The following is a 13,728-nucleotide window of genomic DNA, read 5'->3' on the forward strand; positions in this document are numbered from 1 at the left end:
AGGAATTTTACAGGTAAGATTTTACAAAAATTCCGTTTTTTTTTTTTTTTTATTGGTCTTATGTAGTATTCTAATTTTCTGAGATACTGAATTCTGGGTTTTCACTAGCTTTAAGCCATAATCCTCAAAATGAAAAGAAAGAAATGCTTAAAATCTATCACTCTGTGTAACGCATCTATATAAAATAGGAGTTTCACTTTTTGAATTGAATTACTGAATTAAATAACTTTTTGATGATCTAATTTTTTTAAATACACCTGAATATTTATTAATATACAGATTATGTGATGTATCTAATGGATCCAGCAATGCTATGTATATTGTGATTATAAATTCATATCCTATCTTTATGTCACATACTTACTTGAATACTGAGCTGTGTAATGTATTTACATTTCTATGTTTTTATTGCATGCCATTGTTTGTTTTTTTGTTTTTGTTTTTTTTTTTATCGGTAAGGCTATTTCTTATAGAAAAGTTGGCTGTAGAAGGTCCAAAAAAAAGTGATGCCTGTAAGATTTTAGATCTTTTCTGAGGTGGCAGAGGTTGATAATAAGCACCTTGAGCATCTGAGATTGCTTAGTAGCACACAGAGAGATTTTCAAATTTAATGGAGGCTTTCTTTTCTTGATATTGTCTTGCAAAAGGTTTTTTTTTTTTGTTTTTTTTTTTTTGTTTTTTTTGTTTAGTCTGGGTTCACATTAAACCCACATGTAACAAAATGTACTTTCCCATTTTTTGACCATTGTTAGTTTAAAAATAGTGTACATTTTATTCTGTAATTTGTCCTGTTTGAAATGGCACTAAAATTATTATTGTGGTACAAGCATTGCAGAGTAATTCACAAATTAAAGTGTTGGTTTTTTTTTTTTAATTTCAATTTTGTCCTATTTTTTTAATTGTGTAAATGTGTTAAATGTGTAAAAAAATAAAAAAATGAATGGACAAATGAAATAAAAACAACAAATAAAGCTTAAATATTCATGGTTAATTAAAATTTCCAAAAAAAATCAGCCGGGGATAACCGTTGATTGGAGGAGAATAAGGACGTAATAATGACAGATTACAGTAAACTAAAGGCTGATAAGTGGTTAAACAGAGGAACGTTTTATTACAAAAAAAAACTTTTTTACTTGTCAAGTTGATGTAAATGACGTCATCTGCCGAACGAAGTTCATTTGTTTGATCTGCAGATGAATGAAACAGATTAGATACAAAAGTAAATATCACTTTGTATCTTTCTATTTCCTGTCTGAATAGTGACAGATAGTTTTTGTCAGATAGTTTTTTGACAGCAGCAGCTGCCAGAGCTTCTCTGTGTACACGCAACTCTGGCTTTGATTAATTAGAGATGAAAGTTTCCAGGGGGGGGGTCCCTGGTCCCCTGCAACAGGACAGAAGGACTGGAGATTCTACACACGTCCTGTGTGCTATAATTACTTTTTTTGGGGGTGGGGGGTGTGTAGCACGTCCAGTGTCTTAAACTTGTTAAGCTGGACATAAATTGAATAGGAGAAATCACTTTATTCCCCCTGCATGGGTGGACACATCTTTTCTGCTGACTGTTGCATTTTGACAGCTGGTGTCAATGGCTGTAGAAATACCTGAGCAGTAACTGCTTCTGTTTGTATACAGTCACTGTTGGGGCAACAATTCTCCAACCGACTACTTTTATTTTAAAGCTTTATTTAAAGCTTCTTAAGCTGGATGGTGCCGGCAGGCCGAATCACAGTAGTCAGACGTAAATGAGCTTAAAAAACAAAAAAGAAAGTCAGCAATGACAGCTATTAAAGATAGATGCATACATGAATCTAACGTCTTTCCAATTATGCCAAGAAGACTGAGATTCAGTCAATCATAACTTCTTTAATGCTACAACTTTGTGGACCACAACAGACTGAAAGGTTATATTTAGTGAAAAATAATAGAAAGACAAGGGTGACCAGCGCTATAGAAGTGTGTAGATAATATATAATAGACAGGTGTAAGCTGCCAGCAACAAAACCCAGAGGGGTTAAGATAATTGAAAGTGCAAAAGAAGTTGCCCCGGCGCTACCTCTAAGTGACACCTTGTCACTTTAAAATATATGTGCCATAGTGTGAATGATTGGGAAAACAATGAATAAAATTAAATATAAATAAATAGTGCACATATAAAATTGAATAATCCTTTTGTGAACAAGGATATTTCTTTGTGACCACTGTGAGAAGGTGCTCGTGTGCAAGTTTCAAATAAATAAATAAATGAGCTGAAAAGATAGTGATGAAATTTTTATTCCAATCAATAAATAGATTAAATGGATTCAGTGCAATAAATAAATTAAATGAATTTAGTGCAATAAAAGACAAATAAATAGTGCCACTGGGTAGTGTGCCAGTGTGAAATTATAATATTGCTTGTAGAAGGTGCCAGTGAGGCAAGTGAAAGGAAGAAAATCCCACTGTGAGAAAAAACAATGAATGAAGGTTGCATACACTAGCGTGGCCACTAGGTGTCGCAACTACAATACGACCTGTTTGGTAGTATTTGCTGGATTAGGTGAGCACAGTCATGAGGGTTCCTTCTCCACGGCGAACAGGTATTGGCAGTTGATGTCATGTAACATAAGACAAAGGGGACCCCATTTGTGCAGTAAAATAAGCGGCAGTAGAAAAAAAGCATAGACACACTCACGGTGTAGGCTGATAGCGATCAGTTGCGGTCTCCCGGGAAGCTTCCGCGTTCCACGGTCAGATGCTGTTGAAACCGGAAGTGACGTATGACGCAATGGACCCGCCCTACGCGTTTCATCAGAGGACGTCTGCTGGTCACCATAGCGCACTCCCGGTTCTTAAATAGCCCGCCCATTTCATAGCGACCAATCGGCTGGGGCCGCCGCCATATTGGTGCTCGCTATATGATGCCTAACGGAGGCCATCTTATTCCTCCCTGCAATGTCGGCTAATAACATTTAAGGGCGGCTACTATTTCATCATTTCACATCAGCCTCACCGATAGCAAAGAACAAAAACAAAAAACACCAAAAACTTTATTTAATTGTCCATAAAATTGCTTAAAAAGAGTTAAAAAAATATTTGTGAAAAACGTCTTGCTCCTCCCTTTTTTTCCCTTGGGAGCAAGACGTTTTTCACAAATATTTTTTTAACTCTTTTTAAGCAATTTTATGGACAATTAAATAAAGTTTTTGGTGTTTTTTGTTTTTGTTCTTTGCTATCGGTGAGGCTGATGTGAAATGATGAAATAGTAGCCGCCCTTAAATGCTATTAGCCGACATTGCAGGGAGGAATAAGATGGCCTCCGTTAGGCATCATATAGCAAGCACCAATATGGCGGCGGCCCCAGCCGATTGGTCGCTATGAAATGGGCGGGCTATTTAAGAACCGGGAGTGCGCTATGGTGATGCCGCTCCAGCAGACGTCTGACGAAACGCGTAGGGCGGGTCCATTGCGTCATACGTCACTTCCGGTTTCAACAGCATCTGACCATGGAACGCGGAAGCTTCCCGGGAGACCGCAACTGATCGCTATCAGCCTACACCGTGAGTGTCTATGCTTTTTTCTACTGCCGCTTATTTTACTGCACAAATGGGGTCCCCTTTGTCTTATGTTACATGACATCAACTGCCAATACCTGTTCGCCGTGGAGAAGGAACCCTCATGACTGTGCTCACCTAATCCAGCAAATACTACCAAACAGGTCGTATTGTAGTTGCGACATCTAGTGGCCACGCTAGTGTATGCAACCTTCATTCATTGTTTTTTTCTCACAGTGGGATTTTCTTCCTTTCACTTGCCTCACTGGCACCTTCTACAAGCAATATTATAATTTCACACTGGCACACTACCCAGTGGCACTATTTATTTGTCTTTTGTTGCACTAAATTCATTTAATTTATTTATTTATTGCACTGAATCCATTTAATCTATTTATTGATTGGAATAAAAATTTCATCACTATCTTTTCAGCTCATTTATTTATTTATTTGAAACTTGCACACGAGCACCTTCTCACAGTGGTCACAAAGAAATATCCTTGTTCACAAAAGGATTATTCAATTTTATATGTGCACTATTTATTTATATTTAACTTTATTCACTGTTTTCCCAATCATTCACACTATGGCACATATATTTTAAAATGACAAGGTGTCACTTAGAGGTAGCGCCGGGGCAACTTCTTTTGCACTTTCAATTTAGTGAAAAATGTCTATTTTTTAATACAGATATTTTGTACTTTTGCACTTCAGCTTGTAAATATTATAGTAACTTTTTCTATAAAAGGGTGTTTCTTTCAGGGTTTCCTTATGAACTATTGTTAGGTCATGAGTTCAGTGCAGCGATGATGTAATGCAGACAAAGAGGATTCCCTGTAGGGGAGATTTATACAGCTGGGCTAGCCCTGATCTTGTATCTTTGTTGTCTTTCTTTTTTGCTGATTATAGCAACTCCACTCCAGCGTGAGGACGGGGAACCTGGAAACCTGCTTACGTCTGCTGTCTCTTGGGGCACAAGCCAATTTCTTCCACCCGGTAATCATTGCTCTCATATTACTGTGTAATCTCACTGCATTTTTCTGATATTCGAAGTTCTATTTATTGTCTGACCCTTAGTATGCAGTTAGAGATATTGTGATTATTGCTCCTTCTCTGTGACCTGCTTAGTTTCACATTAGACCGTGTTTTACAATCCACACTATAGTTTAGCTGCCCATTCATGGCCTGCTATTAAATTTGATGCCTTGTGCAACTGACTCGTAACACTTCTGATAACTAGGCAGCATAGGTTATTTATAAGGAAGCAGTAACATGCACACTTGTTGGAAGTGTTCATTTGCAGAGATGTTTCATTTTTGTGTTATGTGTTATGTTTTCATTTATTAAAGCGTATCTAAATGTAAAAAATAAAAGTGTAATGTATTAGGCTCAGTTCACATATTGGCATCTCGGATCGCGGGCAGAATCCCCGTGACTTTACCCACGATCTCGAATCATTGCAACTCGCGGATGCCCGTGTGATTTCCGTGACTTGCAATGGCATCCCAAACACAGCACGATTTTGCCGCAATTGTCGCCCGATGAATCGCAGTAAAATTGTGCAAACAGAATCGTGGGACGCCTGTCACCCCCAAAAAAGCACTTCTATTGGACGACAGGCACCCCATTCTTCATCGGGTGACAATCGCAGCAAAATTGCGCCGCATTTGGGGTGCCATTGCAAGTCACAGGGATCGCACGGGTGTCCCACGATTTTCAGTGATTCGGATCGCGAGCAGAATCGTGGGTGATTCTGCCTGCGATCCAAGACACCAATCGGTGAATGGAGCCTCACAGTTTAGCAGTCCACGCAGCTAGCAATTCGATGGGTGTTCTGACAGATGGCACTTTTCTTCTGTCTCCAGGTACTTACCCTAGAGAAGCATCTCGCAAGCAATGCAGGGGACTTGTCAACTAAAATGTTCCAGGCAAGCAAGTGCTTGGAGATGAAGAGAAATGCCATTTGTCAAAGCAGCTGTCTTCTTGCTAGCTGTGTTGTCAGATGGCCCTGGAGGCAGAAGGAGTGCCATGTTCAGCTTCACAGCTCGCCTCAAACTAGCCATAGATGATATTTTTTTTTTTGATCAGCCAGCAGTCTAAATGAAAAAAAAAAAAACAAACATTTCCTCCATACCTACAAGTAAAGTGGATGAAGGAATCTTCCCCTCTGGGACATTATACTCTGTGCTGTCAGAATACACTAATCAACGGAGGCAGCTGCTGATCTAGAAGAATTTTCCAACTTTCCTGTTCGACAGAAGTTGATCGAACGATCGACCAGGGACGGCCACTTGAATCAAAATTCAGCTGATCCATGCTGAACTGACCAAATTTCAATCCATCTATGGCCAGCTTTAGACAGCACATAGGAAGGTGGTGCAAAGTACTGCATGTACAGAATTAATTCATAGTCCCATCAGTCCTCCATGTAATGGAGATAAACAAAGACAAACAGGGCATTCCTGACTGGTTTTTGTATTTCACCGAAAAGCTGGCTATTGGCATCAGCTGGTCAGATTTACCTGCGTGATCGGTCTCTAAGCACAGCCTGCACAAGTCCTAGATTTGTTTTTTGTTTGGGCAATGGTTAACGGAAGGGCAGAGGAGTGCACAGACAATCCTGGTACTGATTTGGGGCTAATTCTGTTTAATGTATTCATAAATGATATAGAGGATGGGATTAATAGCTCTATCTCAGTTTTCGTGAACGACACAAAAATAGGCAGGGTAAAAACTTCACACCGGGATATAGAAATCTTACAGAATGACCTGAACAAAATAACGGAGTCGGCAACTACATGGCAAATGAGGTTTAATGTGGAGAAATGTAAGGTGATGCACTTGGGGCTAAAAACATAAACTCAAACTACTCGCTAGGGGGGAAACCTGGGGGAATCAAGGATGGAGAAAGATCTGGGGGTCCTAGTGGAAGACAGACTGAGCAATAGCTTGCAATGTCAAGCTGCAGCTGCCAAAGCCGGCAGAATATTAGCATGCATAAAAAAGGGGATAAACTCCAGAGATAAAACTATAATCATTTTACAAAACTCTGGTCCAGCCACATCTGGAGTATTCTGTCCAGTTCTGGTCACTAATCCTTTAAAAGGGATGTGCTGGAGAGAGTCCAAAGAAGGGCAATGAATCTAATTAGGTTATTGGAGGATCTTAGTGACAAGGAGCAACTACAAGCGCTAGATTTATTCTCACGGGAGAAGAGACGCCTGAGAGGGGACATGATAGCAATTTACAATTACCTCAATGGTAATCGTAGCATAGGAAAAAAAACGATTCAGTCTCAGGGAGTGTAAGAGGACACATGGCCACAAAGACAAACATGTTTGAAGTCCAGTCCTGTAGGACAACTGTGGCGGCTGCTTCTATGGATACAATAGAGAGGAGGAGGGTAGGCATGATTTCTAGATGAAAATAAATAAACATCTAGCCTGAAACAAACTAGCGTAGCCACTGAAACTAATGACTGCTGAGCTGCAATATATTTTGTTCTTGGGTTTAGATACACTTTAATCTGTGCCAGTGCTCATGGAGAAAGGTCCCAGGCACTATGGCCATTTTGACATTGATAAGCATTTTTATTTATTTATAATGTTTCATTCTGACAACTGTAATAGGAATTTTTATTTTTTAAGCACTAAAAAATCTTTCTTAAAAAAAATCTACCTGTTAACTTTTTTTGGCAGATTTTCAGACTTACTGCCTCCAACTCATTTGTATATTGTCTACAGAAAATGTATTTTCCCAGGAAGGTCCTATAATTAGTACATTGACTTCCTCAGACTGAGTTTTGCACCTATAACAAGCTGTTCTATTTCAAAATTGTTGTAGATGCAGAAACATTTTTAATGTTAGAATGTGTTCTCAGCATATGGTGAAAAGCTGTTGGCAATTATTTCAGCAGTGGATTGAGCCATATGTTTTATAAAAATGTAAACATGAGAAATTTTGTGAAAGAGTGAATATGATTTGAATTTTCAGCCACTGGTAAGGGCAAGTGCAGGGTGTAGTACACTTCAGCGGTCAGTTCGAAATTTTGGCATTCCTGACTGGTTTTTGTATTTCACCGAAAAGCTGGCTATTGGCATCAGCTGGTCAGATTTACCTGCGTGATCGGTCTCTAAGCACAGCCTGCACAAGTCCTAGATTTGTTTTTTGTTTGGGCAATGGTTAACGGAAGGGCAGAGGAGTGCACAGACAATCCTGGTACTGATTTATGGTAAAAGGGGTGTAGTTTAAGAAAAAAAAAGAGGTGTAGTGTAGCGATTGTACAAGATTTTATTTTTAGTAATGTGCCTGATACTTTAATCCCTTTAAAATTGTCACGTAATACTGCTTTGCGAGTGCCCTTTAGTCATTCAGGCGAAACAAATGGATTGGTAGAGTGTCAGCTAATGTGTATCTACATTTTTGTATTGTTAATTATTCCTAGCAAGTGACAGTAGCTACATCTTGAATTTTTAATGTTTACAAATGTATTTTCAATGTTGGCCTAAGTGACTATGGTCTGAAAGGTGTTGGCGAGTTGGTGTATATGTACAGTCATGTAGGACACAGAATGGATGTAATCACCTGACTCTCTGTCTGGATTCCTTAAGAATGTACTAACAGTTCCATCTTTAGTAACACTTTTTGTATTTGCAGGAAAAAGGTACCACCCCTCTGCATGTTGCCGCTAAAGCTGGACAAATCCTACAGGCTGAGCTTCTGGTAGTATATGGAGCTGATCCTGGGGCCCCAGATGTGAATGGTAGAACACCCATTGACTATGGCAGGTATGAAATGGATCACTTTAAAACAGTTTTCTATAGTACTTTATGTAGTGTAGCCTAAAGTGGAACTTCAGACAAACCGTTTTCTGTTTTGGAAGGGTAACAGCTGTAACCCCTGTCGGTTTTTATTGCTGTCTGTGCAAAAGGAAGGAATGTCTGTAATTGGATTACAGGCAGCAAATAAAACCTGATAGAGGTTTCTACCTTCTTCTACTAGTAATAGATTAAAGGTATTGAAAACCGATGGGCTTTTTTTTTTCTTCTTACCCTGCAAAGTAAAGGCATAATGTGCTAGCATACATCGCATACTAGCACAACTTACCTTAAAACAAAGCTGTTTCAGCACTGAGATGTCAGCGCTGCAGGGGCGCCCATCTTCCACCGTCTTGCTTCCGGGTTTGCGGACTCCGGCTCTGTGACTGGTCAAAACCGTGATGCCGTCACTCCCGCACATACGCCCGGGAGCTGCTGATTACGCCACAGGGTGGCCGTTCCTTTGATGTCACTGGCTGCATGCCCAGTAAATATCTCCTAAACGGTGCACATTTAGGGAATATTTACACTACCCATAGGTAAGCCTTATTACAGGCTTACATATAGGTAAAGGTTACTTATGGAAGTTTACTTCCCATTTAAGATCGAAGCCAGGATGCAGATTTGGGATATGTTTTTGTTTATAGGAGCTCCCAAACCCACAGTTGACCCAATGCTAGTTTTTCACTCTTCTTGCTTACTTAAAGGTGTCTTATATCTTGAATATTATGGGTATTTATATACGGCCAACCACTTACGCAGCGCTTGTGTATATATACTGTATAAATTCACATCAGTCCCTGCTTTAGGTAGTTTACAGACCAAGGTCCTTAATTCATGTTTGAACCAACAACCCTAGTGCTGCCAGGCAGATTTGCTAACCCCTAAACCACTGTGTTATTTACTGTAAGTTTAGCAACAGAAATACCACACTGATCATGATGTTTTCTTGCACTCTAGCAAACTAAATTTTCTGGCTCGCTTTCATAGCTTTAGAACATCTAATGTCAAATGCACCTAATGTCTATATATCCATAACACATGGGTCTTCTCATGTTTACTTTAACATCGTTATCTTTACAGCTTAATTTGCTCAGCATTCCATGCATTCCAAAGATTGAATTTGTTTTATAAACTGAAATATGCATTTAAAGAGTTCTTTGGCTAAACATAAAAGAAACCCTGTCAAGTGTAATGTGCTAGCACCCAGAGGTGCACATGCTTCTGCAACAGCCTCTGAAACCCTGCTGGCATGGTCATATCACAGGTCATTTTAATGAACAGAGCTCCTATACTTCTGGTAGTGTCAAATCTTATTTGGTCCTGTCATGTCTAAGCTTGACTGCCCCTGTAGTGTTGAAGCTTGCTTGCTCCTGAACGTTTAATGGTTGTCTTCCCCTTTAAATTACTTTTGAGTAGTAGGACAGCCTGTTGGTTAATGGCAATGTGTAGGTGTGGAGGGGAGACGCATTTGAAAACTTTCCTGGAAGTGATGTAGCTTTGCCAAACAAAAGGGACCAGGATTCAGCAGTAGTAGCATAGTCTTGTCTGCTAGGTTTATGAGCGTACAAGTATTCTAATTAGCTTCCTAATCTAACAAAGAAATTAAAAATATGTGAGGCGAATCATATTCAAACTTGGTACATTATGCTTGTTAAGGTATATACAGTAATACTTCTGTCTAAATACCAGAATAAAATGCTGCATACTAAATTATATTATGGGTCATTGCTGTGATTTTATGCCTATACATTTGCATTTTACAGGCAGGCGGGACACCATGATTTGGCAGACAGATTGGTGGAGTGCCAATATGAGCTGACAGACAGACTAGCCTTCTACCTCTGTGGGAGAAAACCAGGTGAGAACACTGCACAGCTGGCTAAGGATACTGGCGACAAACTGTCTTTTGCAAAGTTTACTATATTTTCTACTACTACTGTTAGAAACATTCATTTCAAGTTAATGGGGAGAAAGCGTGTTCAGAATTAGATAAGTGAAAATACCAATTTTTTTTTTCATGCTAGCAAAAAAAATTGTAACATTTGGACCTGTAGCAGCATAAAAGGTATTCAGACATAATCTGTGGGTTCTAGGATTCCATCCAGTTTTTACTGGCCGAACTTTGTGCATCCATGCAATCTTTAGTTAAAGCATAAATAAACCTTGTAATGGGACGTTCCTGCCAGACCAATCTATTAACATATTCTAGAAGGAGGTGAGCTGCGATCTAGATAGGGGGAGGCCTATGGATGTGGTGTATCTGTATTTTGCAAAGGCATTCGATACAGTTCCCCATAAACGCCTAATCCAAAAGTTAAGGTCTGCAGGCATTGACCATAAGGTTTGTTCTTGGATAGAAAACTGCTTACAGGGGCGTGCCCAAAGGGTGGTGATAAATAATGTGTATTCAGACTGGTCTGGAGTGGTAGGTGGGGTACCCCAAGGTTCTGTCTTGGGGCTAATTCTGTTTAATGTATTCATAAATGATATAGAGGATGGGATTAATAGCTCTATCTCAGTTTTCGTGAACGACACAAAAATAGGCAGGGTAAAAACTTCACACCGGGATATAGAAATCTTACAGAATGACCTGAACAAAATAACGGAGTCGGCAACTACATGGCAAATGAGGTTTAATGTGGAGAAATGTAAGGTGATGCACTTGGGGCTAAAAACATAAACTCAAACTACTCGCTAGGGGGGAAACCTGGGGGAATCAAGGATGGAGAAAGATCTGGGGGTCCTAGTGGAAGACAGACTGAGCAATAGCTTGCAATGTCAAGCTGCAGCTGCCAAAGCCGGCAGAATATTAGCATGCATAAAAAAGGGGATAAACTCCAGAGATAAAACTATAATCATTTTACAAAACTCTGGTCCAGCCACATCTGGAGTATTCTGTCCAGTTCTGGTCACTAATCCTTTAAAAGGGATGTGCTGGAGAGAGTCCAAAGAAGGGCAATGAATCTAATTAGGTTATTGGAGGATCTTAGTGACAAGGAGCAACTACAAGCGCTAGATTTATTCTCACGGGAGAAGAGACGCCTGAGAGGGGACATGATAGCAATTTACAATTACCTCAATGGTAATCGTAGCATAGGAAAAAAAACGATTCAGTCTCAGGGAGTGTAAGAGGACACATGGCCACACAATGAGATTGGAGGAGAAGAAGTTTAACCTTAAGCTGCGTAGGGGGTTTTTCACTGTCAGAGCTGTAAGAATGTGGAATTCTCTTCCACAACTGGTGGTATCAGCGGGGAGTACTGATACTTTTAAAAAGACTCTTGGACATGCACCTCAAAAAACACAATATACAGGGATATGGAGAATATCGTCACTTACAGACACCGACACAGGTTGAACTGGATGGATTATTGTCTTTATTCAACCTTAACTACTATGTTACTATGCTACATTCTCGCACTCTGCAGCAACTTTGTGAAAGAAGACTTGAAAACAATGGCAGATTTCTGCATAGCCAAAATAGGTCATAGCATGGGGGCCAGGCCACTTGAGGAGGCACCAATCAGTTTACATGTAATACTGTTGACAGTGACACATTTCATTTACAATAAAATGGCTTCCAGCTTCCTGTCCAGTTCACAAGTGCAATCTAGCCACATCTTCATTGATGGCGGTCTTGCAGTGCTTGCACAATTTCATTGGTGGCATAGTGTACCGTTTACTATGCAGGTCCATACACTTAAAACCCAGTTCTAATTCTCCCTCTGTACTTTATAGTTTGATTGTATCCACCTGACCTTGTCTCTGCAAACCTGCTTCTGGTTGTGTCAGTGTGGTTGTCATTTGGTCTCTGTTTCCATATTTCCAATTCTCATTGTTTCATTATGGTAATACAAACATAGATCTAAGTATTGATCTCCTAGTTTGAACTCCACAAATATCACCCCATCTTGGTGCTATTTACTAAGGCTATTCATAAAAAGATATTGGTCATAAAACCTCACCTTACTGTGCAATCAATCTGCAAAACAACCATCACATAAACATGCACAATAGTTTTAATTAAATATGCATAGATAAAAAGGGGAAAATACTGCGCAAATGGTGAGATTTAAAATAATGCTAAACAAATAGTGAAAAAGCTACAGCAGTATATGTATAGGATAAAATGCATAACATAAACAATGGAGGTGAAATGCTGCACTAAGCACAATTAAAGTGATTCAAAATTAGGTACCATAATGATTACTGCAAAAAAAAATTATAAAGATAATATAATTAAATAACACAAAAAGTGAAAGTTGCTAGTTTATCAAAATGAATAGAACAGCAAGTTTGTGCAAAAATAGTCCAACACCAATATAAATGGATCGAGATGAAGGCATCAATACAGGTGATCATCTGTGGACTTTCAGCCAGTGCATCGAGTGTAGAGACAACACTACGTGTTCTTCAAACATCCACATGTGAATATGCTTACCAAAGCCAGTGTGACTCTATTTAGGAAGAAGTCCAGAAACACCTGTGTAACTATATCTTCATTAGTTTAGCCAAGGTTTCTAAAGATGGTCTCGGCTGCTGGATGTTCCTCCGTTTTTAAGTCCAAAAATAGAAGCAAATAAGAGCACAAGGCTCATATAGTATAAAATCGCCTAATAGACATTATTAAAAAAGCATGCAAGACAGATAAAAAAAAATGTCAGCATCACATCAAAGAACAGGCTAACAATCCCACAATGCAATGTGGGAATGCACATGCGTGGTGATGTCATGACATCCTGTTACGCCCTACTTGTGTTTTATCAGAATTGACGTCATCAGTAATCCGGGCGTATCCAGAAGTCGAGATATCACCACGCATGCGTATTCCCACATTGGATTGTGGGATTCATATTTAGTTCTTTGATGTGATGTTGAGAGTTTATCTTTCTTGCATGCAAGTCTATTTGGCGATTTTATACTATATGAGCCTTGTGCTCTATTTTTATTTTGGGTTTTTAAACAGCGGAACATCCAGCAGCAGAGACCAACTTTGGGAATCGTGGCTAACCTAATGAAGGTATCTTGATTTCTCCTCACACTGGTTTTGGTAAGAATATTCACGTGGGTGTTTTGACGTACACGTGGTACTCTACAATCGATGCACTGACTGGAAGTTCACAGATGATCACCTGTACCTTTATCGCCTTTATCTCGATCCATTTATATTGGTGTTGGACTTTTTTGCACAAACTTTCTGTACTTTTCATTTTGGGAAACTTCCAACCTTCACTTTTTGTTATTTGATTGTTATCTTTATCATTTTTTTTGTACTTATCATTATGGTACACAATTTTGAATCACTTTAATTGGACTTAGGGCAGCATTTCACCTCCATTAATCAAATATGCATGTTTTTGTAGCGAGTGGGCACC

At 39.2% G+C, this 13,728-nt stretch overlaps 1 protein-coding gene across 3 annotated transcripts in view; it reads left to right on the forward strand.

Annotated features, from left to right (window-relative positions):
* GIT1 (GIT ArfGAP 1) overlaps positions 1-13,728 on the forward strand; it is a 280,050-nt gene that overhangs the window by 191,402 nt on the left and 74,920 nt on the right. For all 3 annotated transcript variants that reach the window (XM_082245242.1, XM_082245240.1, XM_082245241.1), the window contains exons 5-7: positions 4,443-4,529; positions 8,190-8,320; positions 10,117-10,211. In XM_082245242.1, the coding sequence (XP_082101368.1) occupies positions 4,443-4,529; positions 8,190-8,320; positions 10,117-10,211 (313 nt within the window). The remainder of the gene's footprint in view (positions 1-4,442; positions 4,530-8,189; positions 8,321-10,116; positions 10,212-13,728) is intronic.

Source organism: Pelophylax lessonae, assembly GCF_965119305.1.
Source record: "Pelophylax lessonae genome assembly, chromosome: 2".
Classification (NCBI taxonomy): domain Eukaryota; kingdom Metazoa; phylum Chordata; class Amphibia; order Anura; family Ranidae; genus Pelophylax; species Pelophylax lessonae.